Genomic DNA, 14,575 nt, shown 5'->3' with positions numbered 1-14,575 from the left:
TGTCTCAACAGACTTCAGCCCCCTGGGCCTGGCTGACTCGTTAGAAGGATGGGCGCTATAGAAAATAGATGGATGGATAAACCACAGTCAACCCTGTTACGGTAATTGACAACGCAATAGGTTACCATGGCGACCTATTCTGTTTAAAGGAGACAGTTTTGTGACATCAGAAAAGTTAAAGTCAAAGATGTCGCTGTCGACCCTAATGTGTAAAATGTAACATTGCGTTACAGACTCTGTGCAGCATCAACCTGAATACACACACAGGATGATATAGCCGAGCTTTACAGAAGCTTCAACGCTGCAGAAGTTCACTGCAACTGTAAAAAAATATATAATTAACACCAGCAAGAGTAAACAGGATAAAGGCTAATGAGTCTTATTATTTTCACATATAGAGCACAGGCTGTATACTTAACCTGTCCTCTTCCTCAGTGCATGAGCTGTATAAGACTAGAATACTAATTGTTGTGATTTTCCAGCTCTGAAAGAAATGTGATGGCGAGATCTGATGGCGAGCTTTTTCTCTGCAAGATGAGAGTGAATGGGGAGAAAGGAGGGCTTATTTTAATTACAGCCATCCTGTGATAAAAGGAGGAATAAAAGTGACAACGTAAAACATCTGCAGCAACAATCACTCCATCTGCTTTAATTGTTCTTTGTCGTCAGCAACGTTTGCTGAGCAAATGGTACAAACTTTCACTTGTTTGAGCACGCGCTGGCCTTAAATGCTTCAAATCCAGCGTAACACAGTCTCTCTGGCAACTAATTGGCTCCTTTGGGCATATCCTTACACACTTGGCCTAATAGGAGGGGGGGGGACATGTAGCCTGCATGGCGGTTGTAAGGAGGTAGTTTCCCACAAAGATCGGACGCATCTTAATTGTGCCAATTTTACTTTGTGTTGTTGTCTGAGGGAATTCAGTGCAGAGAGAAGTCACTGCGGTCTCACAGGAAGATATATTTTCCTCCCTCTCCTCAACAGAAGTGCGTGAGTGCTTAACTGAAACGTTAATACTCTCACAAACCTCTCGTCTCCAGGGGATATTGATCTAACTCTATCTTCGTTCTTACATCAGAGGGAACATTAAATGGGGATTGCTATTTTTATTTAGTTTTTATAGCTAATGATGAGCTGAAGGTGTGCGAGGCCTCTAAATAAAATATCAATCATAAAGCATTTTTATTCATAATTTCCTTCATGATATTGATGTTTGTAACGGCAGGCTCGTGAGGAGTCCAAATCAGCTTGAAGTATTGGACGTGACAGCACGTTGAAAGCAAGTAATTATAACATTACACGGTCAATTCCATTCACGCTGGCATTCACCACCGACTCACTGCAATCATGGGAGTTCATCCAGACTGTGGATTTGACTCTGCATAATAGACAAGTCAAAAAACACACATAGTTTCATTCAGGTGATTTCTGTGACATTAGGATTAAGGTACGAGAAAAAGAGTAAATTTAGTGGTGCGGTCAAATCTCCTAAAATTTTAACTGATTCAAACTGAAAATCCTCAGTATTCATGACCGACTCTGTCATGGCAGAAAAAGCTTTTTACATCTACTTCTATGACTTCATGTGTTCTTGTGGAGGTCTCAACTTGATGCCGCCACATCTACCCATGCAAAGAAACAGACTGTTGGAAACAGTAGACATAGACACTTTCGGATCTCAGCAAATCAGATCTGATCTGGATGGAGAGAGAGCACAGAGGAAACATTTAGTTGCTCTGTTTGTGTGAACGTTCCTTCATTACCCCAGCTTTCTTCACCTGCAGGGACACTGTAGCTGCACGAGGCAACAACTCAACCACATTTGATTAATCACAACTTCATAAACTCTAATCAAACGTCTCTGGATTGGTCAGTGCAAAAACCCATGCAGCCAAGCTAAGCCCAAGACCTTAATTTAAAATTCTAGTGGGGATCATAAAAGGGTGAAATGTGAATAAATTGATTCATGAGATATCTGGAATAATTTTCATTTGATGCTTTGGGTGCAGCCCCAAAAATGAGTCTGGCTTCAATGAAGTGGAATTAAAGGATTTTAACCTTAAATCTACTTGAGGAGGATTAAAGTGAGGAGTGGATGCTAATAGGTTAAATATGGAAACTTGTAAGGTAAAGGTACTCTGATAAATCTGTTTTGCATTGTGACTAGAAAGTGTGATGTTTGCACTCAGAGAAACCAGGTAGGTTCAGCTCTCCCTCCTGAGTCCTTCGGCCTTAGAGTAATTGTTCAATAATTGAATGCATTTGCAACCAGCAAATGAAGATTATTCCACTTTAAACTAAACTAAAATTATTTTGAAACTCATGACTCAGTATGCAGTCCTACACTTAATTTCTATGAATGAATTCATCTTATCCAGTCAATGTGTAGTGGAGCCAGCTGTCTATCTCACACTCAGCCCTTTATTTGTTTTTCAAATGACAAATTGGGCAGCAGCTCATTCACCACATCAGTTGCGCACGACTTGCTGACATCAATGGGGGACGAGGGATCCTGAAAAATGACTTCAGCGTCGGTGTGACGACAGTGAGCGGTGGGTATAAATGCTGGGACGGAAAGTTGTCTGCTCATACCTCCAGACTTGGCCTTTACGGGTCATCAACCGCTGCGAGAGGCTGAGAGCAAAACCAGCATCACTGTGCGCACAACGGTGATCGACGACGAGCAGAAATTGGATCATTCAGGTAAGACTGGTGCGATTCAGAGCAAATTCTTTTTAAAAGTAAGTAACTTCTGCTTGATCGTGTCTAGGTGGATCTATTGTAACTCGTTATTTAACTTCAGTTTAGTCTCTTTCCGTGAAACAAGTTTAAACTGCTGCAGCTTTAGGGTTTTAAAATGTATATCAGAAATAAAGGACAGTTGCTGCCCACAATAATCTGCGGTTGTATAAATGATCTGTGGTTGATGTACATTTATTCAAAAAAATAAATAAGACGTTGGATCTTAATATCAAATCTGTAGTTTAGCCGTCTGTTTCTAAATCAGTTATTAAAATCTTGTCCTGCAATCTGATTCCTCCACAGACGATCATCCAATTTACCATGAAGTCGATATGCCTTCTCCTCCTGGCTTCTCTCGTGCTCTGCAACTTGGCGGTGTCTGGAGGACAGGGCATCCCCGCTGACGATGACACAGACCGGAGGACCATAGACGATATCCTTCTACAGAGAGCAGGGAGTCTGCTGATACGCTCCATCCTCAAAAAGATGCAGGAGGAAGACGACAGAAACGGTGCGTAAAATGTGCATGGGCTACATCTTGGATCAATTTTACAGGAGACGCCGGAATTAGTTTTATGCTAATTGGTGTCATGACGTTTAAAAAAGATTTTGATTTTTAGTTTAATTTCTGTCAGTGATTATATTCTTTCTATATCTTTGTAGACATTTAGGTTTTCTGCTAGAAGTAGGTCTGACCTTTACGCATACGTTTGGATGTTTCTAGTTTGATCATTACAAATAAAGTTATGGATAAGGTTATAAATTATGTTTTAAATTGTGTTTTACAACATGTAAAAGAAAACGAATAGACCTCCAGTTTGATATGTTGCGTGGAATGTGAACCACCACACCGATTTGTGCGCAATTTACGCACGGGGAAACCCATATTTACAGTCCAGGGATAGGAAACTCACAGTCGTGAGGCTTCTTGAAGTGGCTAATATAATGTTTATTTTTCTTTCAGAAGGATTTTCCTCTCAGCCTGAATGGATGACAAAAAGACAACATCCCGGTAAGAGATACAGCAACGATTTGGAGAAGCGACAGCATCCGGGGAGGAGAGAAGAGGACGAGGGCGATGAGTACTTGGACCTTCAAAAGAGACAGCACCCGGGAAAACGCGACGATGAAACGCACCCGTTCTCGGAGTTCGAGAAAAGGCAGCACCCGGGGAAGCGCTCAACCATGGGTTACATTTCTGACGAGCCCGTGGTTCTCCTGGAGAGTGAACTTTCTAAACGACAGCACCCTGGCAAGCGCTACCTGGTGGTGCACAGCAAACGCCAGCACCCAGGTAAACGCCACGGAGAGGGCGAGGACGCCGACGTGGACTGGGACGCGGACGGAGACGAAGACCTCACTGGGTTGGAGAAGCGTCAACACCCCGGGAAACGGTTTTGGGATAACGCAAGTCCGGATTTGGGCACAAACAGTCCGTGCGATGTTTTGGACCCTACGAGCTGCAGCAAGACCAATCTGCTACTCGACTTTTTAGACAACATCAACAAGAGTCACGCCGAGGAGAAGAGACAACACCCGGGGAAAAGGTTTGCACCAGAGCAGGATCTAGAGACAGGAGAGTAGAGAGTAAAGAAAACAACCGCTGCTGTGCGTAAAATGATGTATTGTAAACAAATCAATGTGCAAATTAAGTGACCATAATGGATTATTAAAGTTGGAAAAAAGAAATTACATCATTTAACATTTTGTGCAGCTGTTTTATTCGTTTGGCAAATTACTGTATCATCACTGCAAAACATGAATCTGCTGTTTATTTACTTGGGGAGGTTGTGCATAATTTGTTATCGACATCACTGTCAGTAAGATAAATTATAAGGAGTTCTCACAAGAGGGCCAGTCCTATGTTAAACTTTAATAATTAATTATAGTTATATAATAATTAGCATTATTTAGTATATTTTCTGTTGATGACGAAGTCAAGTCCAAGATGAAAGCATTATTCTACTGGCTTTTGCATTGTCGCCTCTGTGAGGCAACAGACGCTTGTCAGTACAGTTTATGCCTGAATCCAATCAAAGTGGCTGCGTTCACACTTAATGCATAGAAACCTCATTCACTCACTGATTTGCGACATTCTTTTGTACTTATGTAAAATATAACGAATACCACAGCAAATAAATTGTGTCATTTATTATTTTTCTACATATCCTTGCATGGATTATGTTTATTTAACCTAATGTTGTAAATTGGAAATAAACTACCACCAATGTTTTTGTTGGACAATAAAGTGCATTGGTCAAAATGTATTATTTGCTTTGTTTGCAGCATGTGCAAAATCTTTTAAACTACTGATTCAACCCAACAAAACAATGGCCCTGACTTTACCTCAGTGAGAATGATTAATGCAGTTGAGTAAGAAGACAGAGAGTGTAAGGTATCCTCCTCTCTGTTTAATTGGGCTTCTTCCATCAGACTCCAGAGCAGCTGTCCACAGGCCTGATCAATATGCAGATTATTCATGAACTATGTGTGATAGAGATGGAGATCTAATGGTGGAGATACTCCACTGAAACACACACACACACAGAGGGGGAGGAGGAGGAAGAGATCACAAAATGTCTCAAACACACTTGGGTGACTGTCAAAACTTAAGTTCAGTGATTTCCAGATGTTGTGTTTTATTAACTCTGAAAAATGGAGCAAAATCTGTACTTGCGAGCACTAATCACAGGTTTTGGTCTTAATGAGGACACAAGGTTTTTTTTGAGCAGTTAAATCAAGGACTGATTTGTCATTTTCAGCCTGTTTAATATAAATCACTTTTCAAAGCCTATTTGAGTAAAAGCACTGATTTTGCCACAAAGAAGCAAGATTTTAGAATTATTTTGCTACAGAACATACAGAGCATTTACCTCAACTTTTAAGTAACTCTTCAGATGTATGGCCCTGATCCCTCAGACTCAGACAGTTGAGATTATCCTATATCAAACTGTCTTGTGGCCATTAACTTAAGTGCACTGGGGCATCATGTTTTTCCTCCAGAGCCCCAGAGCTTTGGGCGAAGAAAACTATTTATGCAATACTACAGAATAATTCAGGGCTGACTTTAAGAATCTTATTATCTCATGTCATATCGTGATTCATATTCCAGGACAAACTTGCAATGAATTCAAATCTCTCAAATCAACTGAGACACAATTAACTTGAGTCCTTCAGGCAGTTTTCAAAATATGCCCACTAACTTAACACAGACCAAAATATTTGCTTTCAGCAAGCTCTCGCCAGAATCTGCAGTAGTGATCAGAAGATGTAGCCACGGTAGCGAGGTCTGGTATTTACACTTGCTTGACTAATCGTGAGGCATGTCTCAGCTGTTTAAAACCAAACTTGCTGGAAAACATTCACACTTGACCATCAGTGTGGTAAGAACAACCTTATATGACAGAAACCATCTCTAAAAAAACTGACTTTTTAGTTTGGCCCATGTCCCATCTGCTCACATGGAGGAGGAGGAGGAGGAGGGAGAATTATAGTCTATAGGCCTACTGCTGCCAAACAACAGGTGGCGATGGAGATACTTTGGCTTCACTTAGCAGTCATATATCATCCATCTTTATATACAGTCTGTAGCTGTGTCCCCATCGGCATTCACAGGTTGCTTAGCATGCAAAGGCCAAACCGAAATGAACTGGTCAGGCCTGTGGAGGATTTATGTGATTTGCATCACCAGATTGTCCTGCCCTTAACGCTGTCGCCTAGCAACAGAGCTTTAGTTGGACACTATGAGATATTTAGCCCTTGCTTTTTTTTAAATCCTGCGTACTTTTAGGCTGAAGCTTACATTGGAAAGTGTAAGCATCTGACATTTTGGTCTTGTCGCTTGCTGCTGTCGACAGTTTATCACCACAGTGCAATGAATCCTGGGATAGGTTGGCTTGAGAAGGATGCACCTTTTGGAGTGTTTTTTTTGCAGGAGACGCCAGAATAAATGTTATGCTAATTAGTGTCATAATGTTTAAAATATTTGATTTTCAGTTTAATTTCTGTCAGTGATTATTTTCCTACTATCTCTTCATAGACATTTAGGTTTTGTGCTCCAAGCGGTTCTGACCTTTACGCATGCGCTTGGATGTTTCCAGTTTGATAATGATAAATAAAGTTGTAAATAAGGTTATACATTATGTTTTAAATTGTGTCTTACAACATGAAAATGGGAAAGAATATCCCTCCAGTTTGATATGTTTGTGGAATGTGAAACACCAAACAGGACAACCCATATTTACAGTAGGGGGGTAGGAAACTCAAAGTCTTGGGGCTGATATCTAGCTAATATAATGTGGTATTTTCCTCTCAGGCAGAATGAGTGAGAGATACAGTGAAGATTTTGGAGAAGCGGCAGCATCCAGGGAGGAGAGAGGAGGACGACGAGTGCTTGGACGTCCAAAAGAGACAGCAACCTGGGAAGGAAGGACGCATTTGTCGACTGCGACACAATGGATGTTCAGATGCAGCCTCTGAAGGATGCAGGCCTCTGAATTGAGACACAGCTTGCAACCAACTCAAACTGCTTCACTATCAAATAAGGAAAGTATTGAACACTCACATGTCACAAGTGGCTGACAGAATCCAGCGATGGAGGTGATCAGGCACAGTTTGATCCAGTGTGGCTGTGCTGGTGGTGGGGACATGTTGTTGTGCGTTTCGTTTGGTTTGTCCCTCGTCTCGTCACGTACAGACGGGAGTGTGGTCACATGACCAGGCTGCTGCTGCTGCAGCTGGAGCTCGAGCTGTCACACAAACCAAACTCACAACAACACAGCGACTGTGGGACACGTTTGTGAGTACAAATGATCCGTGGCGTTGTTAACTCCGTGGGTTTTAGTTTTGTGGAGCCGGAAGTTGTTTGTGTCCGCAGAGAAACTGAAGAAACGATGGCTACAGAAAGCGAGAGCTGCTGCTAGCATGGTCCTGCTAACGTCACATTGTTGTCCAGTAGCACGGCGGCTAACGTTACATAAATATTAACTATCACTTCATATTTACACATCACACACAACAAAAGACACAGCACTATATCTGCCTGTGTAGTTGTGTTTTTAGATACAACGAGTTGTCAATGTGTGTTAACTGCTAGCTGACGTTAGCCGCCTTAAAACCTGATATAAGTTCATTTTAATGGAGAAATATGGATCAAAATCAAGTCACTGAAACATGTTGGATGTGCATGATTGGTCTTAAAGCTGCTGTGATGTCTGCTTGTTCGCTATTATCCAAAATAAAAGCGATGCAGCTTTCTGTGCACTGGATTCAATTTGAACATAGTTATTACATCATCACATGGTTTGTGTGGTGTCAAAGGTGTAAAAGTATTTCATAAGAAATACGTTTTATGTATTTCTATTTTCACATGCCTTCATATTTAAAAGTGCCCCTCATATTTTAGTATAATTGTCAGTGTCTATATATTGACGTGTTTTTTATGGTTTGGCATTAAAGTCCAAAAGCTCCCAATCAAAGTTTAAATCTGTTTTGGATCTTTGGGAAAGTGAGCACAAATATTAAATACCTAAATGAACTGCATGTCATTTATGGATCCTGTTAGGACTCGGCAATAAACGTTATCTCTATATACACTTTATCAATAGCAATATAATATAGGTCTAATATACTGACATTGAGTTTGTCTTCTTGTTTTTGTCCATTTCATCCAGTCCTACGATTAGTTCAGTTTATGTTGTCTCAATCTATTTATCTCGATCTTCAGAGTCCCGGGATTTTCTGTGGCGTGATGGAGCTACTATGGGGTGGGTTGCACACCCTGTGACATGGGGGCCAAAGCAGGATCCTCCCACCTTGCATCTCTTCTCTAACAACCCAGCCGACCGCTGCCATGGCCTCCAGCTACCCTCCCCCCTTTGAGGGCACAGGTGAGGTGAAGGAGGGCTTTCTTTGCCCTCTGTGCCTGAAAGACCTTCAGTCGTTCTACCAACTCCAAGACCACTACGAAGAGGAGCACTCCGGGGATGAGCGCCACGTGAGGGGGCAGCTCAAAAGTGAGTCTCATATATTGTGAAAAAGTAATTGCACGGTCTAATTCTGCCACAAGATTAAACAGTCACCGAGTTTAATGTTCTCTAATGATGAATGTGGGTCTGTGTTGTGGCTGATTAACATAGATCCAAGGACACTGCAGCACAGTGTCACTGCACCATTGTAAACTGTTGCCAGAATGAACTGGCAGAATATTTTGCTGCACTTTTTTCAGGGAGTGACAATATATGGAAAAGGAAAAGGATAATTAGTTGTGCTCAAATAAGAGATTAATCACCTTTAGTGAACACTGTTTAAAAACTTTTTCGGCTTTTTCTTTTCATGGAGTCAATTCGCTCTCAATGTGTCTGTGCACAGGTTTAGTTCAAAAGGCAAAGAAAGCCAAAGACAAGCTCTTGAAGAGGGATGGAGATGACAGACCGGATACTGGCAGTTATGAGTCCTTCTACTATGGTGGAGTGGACCCTTACATGTGGGAGCCTCAGGAACTGGGTGAGACGATATTAACAGTAGAAAATAAAAAGAAGCTTTAGCAGCGTTCTTATATAATTTACTGACAATAACTGTTCTTTGTCCTCTTGAAGGAGCAACTAGAAGCCATCTGGATTTATTCAAAAAACACCGGGCAGCCAGGATAGACCATTATGTCATTGAGGTCAACAAGCTCATCATCAGACTGGAGAAGGTGTGTTTACAGTAGCAAATCACAGCTCACTGAAAACATCTTGTTCTTCCTGAGGTTGTTGATATGAGACGTGAACATGTGCTCCACTGTGCGTCTCATTTATCATGAAAACTGTCGTTTCAGCTGACATCGTTTGACAGGATGAACTCAGATGCTGCCAAAATCAGAGGTTTGTCTGCATGCATGAGTCCTCTCAGCGTATGTTAATATTTATTATCGTACACTAATGAATGTTCATCCTCCTTTATAGCCATTGAGAAGTCTGTAGTTTCATGGGTGAGCGACTCAGACGTCCCGTTTTGTCCCGACTGTGGAAACAAGTTCAACATTCGGAACAGGCGGCACCACTGTCGTCTCTGTGGCTCCATCATGTGTAGAAAGTGCATGGAGTTTGTCCCGTTACCTTTAGCCCGTATGTATGAACTAAATATTACAGAAACTCATCATACATCTTGATGTAGTTACATTTTCCACTTGTGTCTCATTGCTGTGAGTTGTTTGCCCTTTCTTCACAGAAAAGCTCATTAATGGAACACGAGAAGCCCTGTGTGTCCACGTGAGCCCCGGTCACTCCCAGTCCCCCCCAGCAGGAGGTGGCAGCAGTGGTATGGGCTCCAGGAGAGGAAGCATCAGCAGCCTGAGCAGTGTGACCTCCATGCTGGAGGAAAAGGACGACGAGAAGATCCGCTGCTGCCACCACTGTATGGACACGCTGTTGAAGAGACAGCAGAAACTAGAGGAGAAGGACCACATGCCTGATATAGTGAAACTTTATGAGGTTAGTAAATAAAAGATGAAAAGGATTATTTCAGAACTCACCATCAGCCACTTGTTCAGGTCCCAGTGTTTTTTTGAAGCAGTCTTGAGTTTACTCTGATGTATCCATCCCACCATGCAGTGTTTTTCTGTTGGGTTTCCTGTTGTTCACTTGCTCTAAACTTGTCTTCCTGCCAGAGGCTGAGGATGTGCATGGACAAAGTGGATGAAAAGGCTCCAGAATATATCCGGATGGCTGAGTCGCTCAAGTAAGCCTCATATAAAGTAGTTATTTTGATAATTTTATTAATCAGCCTTTTTTTCAGGGACTGTTGTTGTATTTTTTAACAGTGCCGGTGAAACAACATACAACCTTGACACTGCGGGTGGACTCAGACTGGAAGTACAGAAATACTATGAACTCATCGATGCATTAAGGTACAAGCATTTCCTGAATTACTGTTTCTACAATTTAATATATTTATTTATCATGTGGTTCTACAAGACTAACTATGTTTTATTTTCAGTAAGAGGATTTTAACACTAGGAGTTAAAGATGATCCACAACCACGTCCAAAGGCGCTCCAGCTGCAGAGGATGGTCCGATACACAGCCACACTATTTGTTCAGGTGAGACCACGTACAGAGAGTGTGAAACATACATTCACACACACACTAAATACTAAATCGTTAGGTGGTAGGTAGTTTTTTCTAGCTGTTATTTAAATTCAGTGTTCCTGAAATCAAAGTTTAAACAATTAGAAACAATAGTGAAAACAAATCACTTCCCCCAAGGAAATAAATCTACAAACTCAAAAGAATCACACTGTATATTCCAATCATTCTGTTACATTTACACATAATTCTACTGTATTTCGACCTTGATCCGTCTTTTCTCTGAATTCACTCATTCTTTGTGTTATCCCTGTTTCAGGAGAAGCTGTTAGGTCTCATGTCTTTACCGACTAAGGACAAATATGAAGAGCTGAAAGAAAAGAGGAAACAAGAACAAGAGAAGAGACTCCAACAAGAGAGACAGGTGAGATTATGTACTGAAACTTCTGTCTTGATTTTTCATCAGTCAAACAGGTACTGAGAGTTTGTACTTTACTTTCTTGCTCAACAGGCAGCCCAGGAGACCCTGAAGAGAAGGCAGGAGTCTGAGAGAAACCGTCCACCCATCAGTTCCAACGGGGAGCTGCCGCAAGCCCCTAGAGCACCACGCATGACCAAAGCTGGAGGCTGGTTGCCCTCCGCAGGCTCTGGTCATACACGCAGCGAGCTGGAAGACCCCCTCCTACAGCAGATCGAGAACATTCAGTCGTTCCTCCGTCAAGCACGAGAGGCCCAGAGAGCAGACGAAGTTGCCATGTTAGAGGAGAACCTGCGTCAGCTGCAGGACGAATACGACCAGCAGCAGACCACTCTGGCCATCGCTCTCTCCCAGAAGCTGGCTAAGGAGGAGAGCTTGCAGCAGGGGGAGTTCCATCGCCTGGAGGCCTGGGAACGGGAGGAAAGAGAACACTGGGGCCCTGCTGTGAGCTCCACTCAGCCGTCCTTCACCACGGAGAGGTCTCTAGATATCAGCCCAGTGGTCGGCTTCCAGGGAGAGCAAGACACAGCAGCAGAGGAGCTGACTCCTAAAGCTGAGAGGAGCCCGTCGTCTCTAAGAGCGTTTCCTGCACTCACAAGCCAGGAGGAGTCGCCTCCTCGTCTGAGGAGCTTAGGGGGACACATAACTCCCCCTGGTGGTGAAGGACAGAATAGCACCTCCCTTAACCCTTTTGATGAGGAGGACTCTACTCCCACTGAGGAGGATCCCAACAATCCTTTCTCAGAGGACATTAAGAGGGAACACAAAGACGTAACCAACGGGAAGAAAGAATACAACCCGTTTGATGAAGATGTCGAGGGGGACACTGAGGCCGACACCGTGCCTGGGAATCCCTTTGAGGAGGATGACGTCACTGGTAACCCTTTCATGGAGGCCTCTGGGAATTCTCCAGGAGTATCAACCAACCCCTTCGAAGGCGAAGACGACGATGAGGTTTTGCCCGATTTGGACATGATAGAGGAGGAACTGCTGCTGCAGCAGATCGACAACATTAGGGCCTACATTTTTGATGCCAAGCTCAGCGGCCGCCTTGACGAGGTGGAGCTCCTGTCAGAGAATCTGAGAGAGCTACAGCACACCCTACAGGAACAAAAGAAAAAGAAGCACTGACACCTTTTCTGAAAAATCCCCCTGATCACCTGCTACTTACCAAGTCCTGCAAGGCTAGTTCACTTTACATGACTAATGAGCCCGCTGAGTTTAGTATGGGTGAAGTCTGCAAGAAAGACTAGGTTTGTACCGAAATTACATGTACTAGAGACAAGTAGTCTGGAAGGATTCATTTTCAAACATCTTTCTAAACCACTTATCCTGCACAGGGTCAGAGGGCTGGAGCCAATCCCAGCATGCACAGTTTCTAAGCACCACAGGTAAAATTCCATTTGTACAGGCGGCGTTGCTGATATCCAGGCGCATAAGTGCAAACATGAACAATGGAAGATGGAAGAGTGCCACTCTAAAGATTGTTGTAATGGGAACGGTTGGTCTTTTGAGTTGTGTCTGACTATGGTCTCGTTGAAGTCAGCATGTGTCATTTGGCTTCCTCAGCCAGAAGTTATGACATAACATGTTACCATAGCAACGGTCGAATAAACCTGCCATGGGATCGATCGATGCACAAAATCCATAATTAATCATTTCAAGGTGATTCAAAATTGATGAACCATAACCTGATAATTTTATTTTTTTCCACACTCTTCCTCCATTTCAAAACCTATTGCTTGCATTACCCACAATGCAACTCAGCTTTCCATAGTCCAGTTGGATATATGGATGTCTTACACTCAGTGATGCTAATGGAGCTTTGAAAAGAGATGAGGATCAGGCTACGGAGGTGTGGAAGGCGATTTCTTTAAAACTCTACCATCTCCCAGATTTGTTTTTGTCTTCAGCCCATTGATCATTGAGGATCATTCTTCATCTTATTTTTTATCTGCAGCCACATAATGTTTTAAACAACTTCTTTCCACATATACATACACTCAGACGAGTGAAACTATAATATAAAAAATCAACTTGTGGTTTTTGAAATTCTTACTCTTCATTTAATTTATGCCAAAGAACTGAATCACGACTGTTGTAACTGGAACATGAACTATTCCTATACCATCTGTTTCATTAATGAGAAACAAACTGAATTAGACTTTTGAGACTGTTTAGGGCGACTTAATTCATCATATGAGCCTGTTCCTGTTCTGCATGGTAGAGCTGATCGAGCAGATTAAACTGTTTTGTGCATCTGGTCGGTGTCTCGGTCAGCTTTGACATATGAGACCTTTATTTTTAAAAGTTGCATCGTTATTTGCCACAGTGAGCAAAGTGAACTAAAGTTTTTCCATGTTGTACTGTGCGCCCCCTGCTGGTTGTGATCTCGATGTTTACAGTGGCTGCTCCTCATCTAAGCGAGGATCAGGGGTTGCATGATTCGTGTGTTTGTGATCTCTGAAGTGCAGTTTGATACTGGTCTTTCTATCGAGCTCGTGGCCAAGCTTGTCTTCCTGCTTTCGTTTTTTTGTTTGCACATTTGGATAAATTGAGCAGTTGACACGCCGCTCTTGTTCCCTGCTGTTGGATAAGATCTATATGTAAAGCATGTGATTCATTTGCCTGTTTCATCTCAGAAGTCCAGTGAAAGTGTTTCCAGCCGGCTTGTTACTCACCATGTAAATACTCAACACTACTTTCTAACAGACATTGTAGGCAACTTTTACGTCAACGAACAAGGCACAAGAATTCACTAAAATTGCAGTGTGTACAAAAATGTAGTGACTTAATCTTTTGTCAGAGCTACATTTTAGACTTATTTACACTACATGAATGCCAGCAAGTATTATCACTCACTCAATGCTGCTACATCTGTCCTTACGTGAATCTTTCCTGTCACTCTCTGTCCGTATTTCTCTCCATAGACACAAGCGTTTGTGTTGCCTGTTAATCTCACACTGCTCATCAGGAGATTGTGAGCAAAACGCGTGACGCTAAAAATTTAGTGACAGTGTGAATAAATCGAGGAGCAGCTTCTCAATGTGTTGATTTTAGCTTTGGAAGTACTTTGACTAACACTGCTGTATCTAAAAACAGTACCTGCAAACCTCTGGACACGCGCAGATGTCGCTGTATTAACTTTAGAAAATTCCATCTGAGTACCAATAAAAAAAAGTTGTCTACAATAAAATATGGTTGTATTTCTCCTTCTTTTATAAATGCTTTGATCCTTTTCTGATCATTTTCAACTCAATCCTGTCACTCACTAATAATTCCTCTG

General features: G+C 42.3%; 2 protein-coding genes across 4 annotated transcripts; both read left to right on the top strand.

The window, feature by feature from the left end:
* Nucleotides 1–2,573: 2,573 nt before the first annotated feature.
* trh (thyrotropin-releasing hormone) lies at nucleotides 2,574–4,465 on the top strand. Of its 2 annotated transcripts, none has more exons than XM_020096263.2 (3): nucleotides 2,574–2,704; nucleotides 3,047–3,254; nucleotides 3,711–4,465. In XM_020096263.2, exons 2-3 carry the CDS (start codon nucleotides 3,065–3,067, stop codon nucleotides 4,325–4,327), a joined length of 807 nt encoding a protein of 268 aa, XP_019951822.1. In that variant the 5' UTR covers nucleotides 2,574–2,704; nucleotides 3,047–3,064; the 3' UTR covers nucleotides 4,328–4,465. The 2 variants fall into 2 exon arrangements, with proteins under 2 accessions (XP_019951822.1, XP_019951821.1); XM_020096262.2 differs by having other exon boundaries at nucleotides 3,708–4,465.
* A 2,937-nt stretch (nucleotides 4,466–7,402) lies between these two features.
* LOC109635224 (rabenosyn-5) lies at nucleotides 7,403–14,485 on the top strand. 2 transcript variants are annotated; one of them, XR_011243178.1, is made up of 13 exons: nucleotides 7,403–7,541; nucleotides 8,469–8,757; nucleotides 9,113–9,247; nucleotides 9,340–9,440; nucleotides 9,564–9,609; nucleotides 9,691–9,852; nucleotides 9,956–10,218; nucleotides 10,395–10,465; nucleotides 10,548–10,634; nucleotides 10,724–10,826; nucleotides 11,131–11,235; nucleotides 11,323–12,542; nucleotides 12,630–14,485. XR_011243178.1 is itself a non-coding variant. In XM_020096261.2 (12 exons), exons 2-12 carry the CDS (start codon nucleotides 8,595–8,597, stop codon nucleotides 12,418–12,420), a joined length of 2,334 nt encoding a protein of 777 aa, XP_019951820.2. In that variant the 5' UTR covers nucleotides 7,403–7,541; nucleotides 8,469–8,594; the 3' UTR covers nucleotides 12,421–14,485. The 2 variants fall into 2 exon arrangements, 1 of the variants encoding a protein (XP_019951820.2); XM_020096261.2 differs by having other exon boundaries at nucleotides 11,323–14,485.
* Nucleotides 14,486–14,575: the final 90 nt, after the last annotated feature.

This window comes from Paralichthys olivaceus, chromosome 6 (assembly GCF_024713975.1).
Source record: "Paralichthys olivaceus isolate ysfri-2021 chromosome 6, ASM2471397v2, whole genome shotgun sequence".
Taxonomy (NCBI): Eukaryota; Metazoa; Chordata; class Actinopteri; order Pleuronectiformes; family Paralichthyidae; genus Paralichthys; species Paralichthys olivaceus.
Note: the sequence above shows the minus strand (reverse complement) of the source record. Positions and strands in the feature narration are given on the sequence as shown.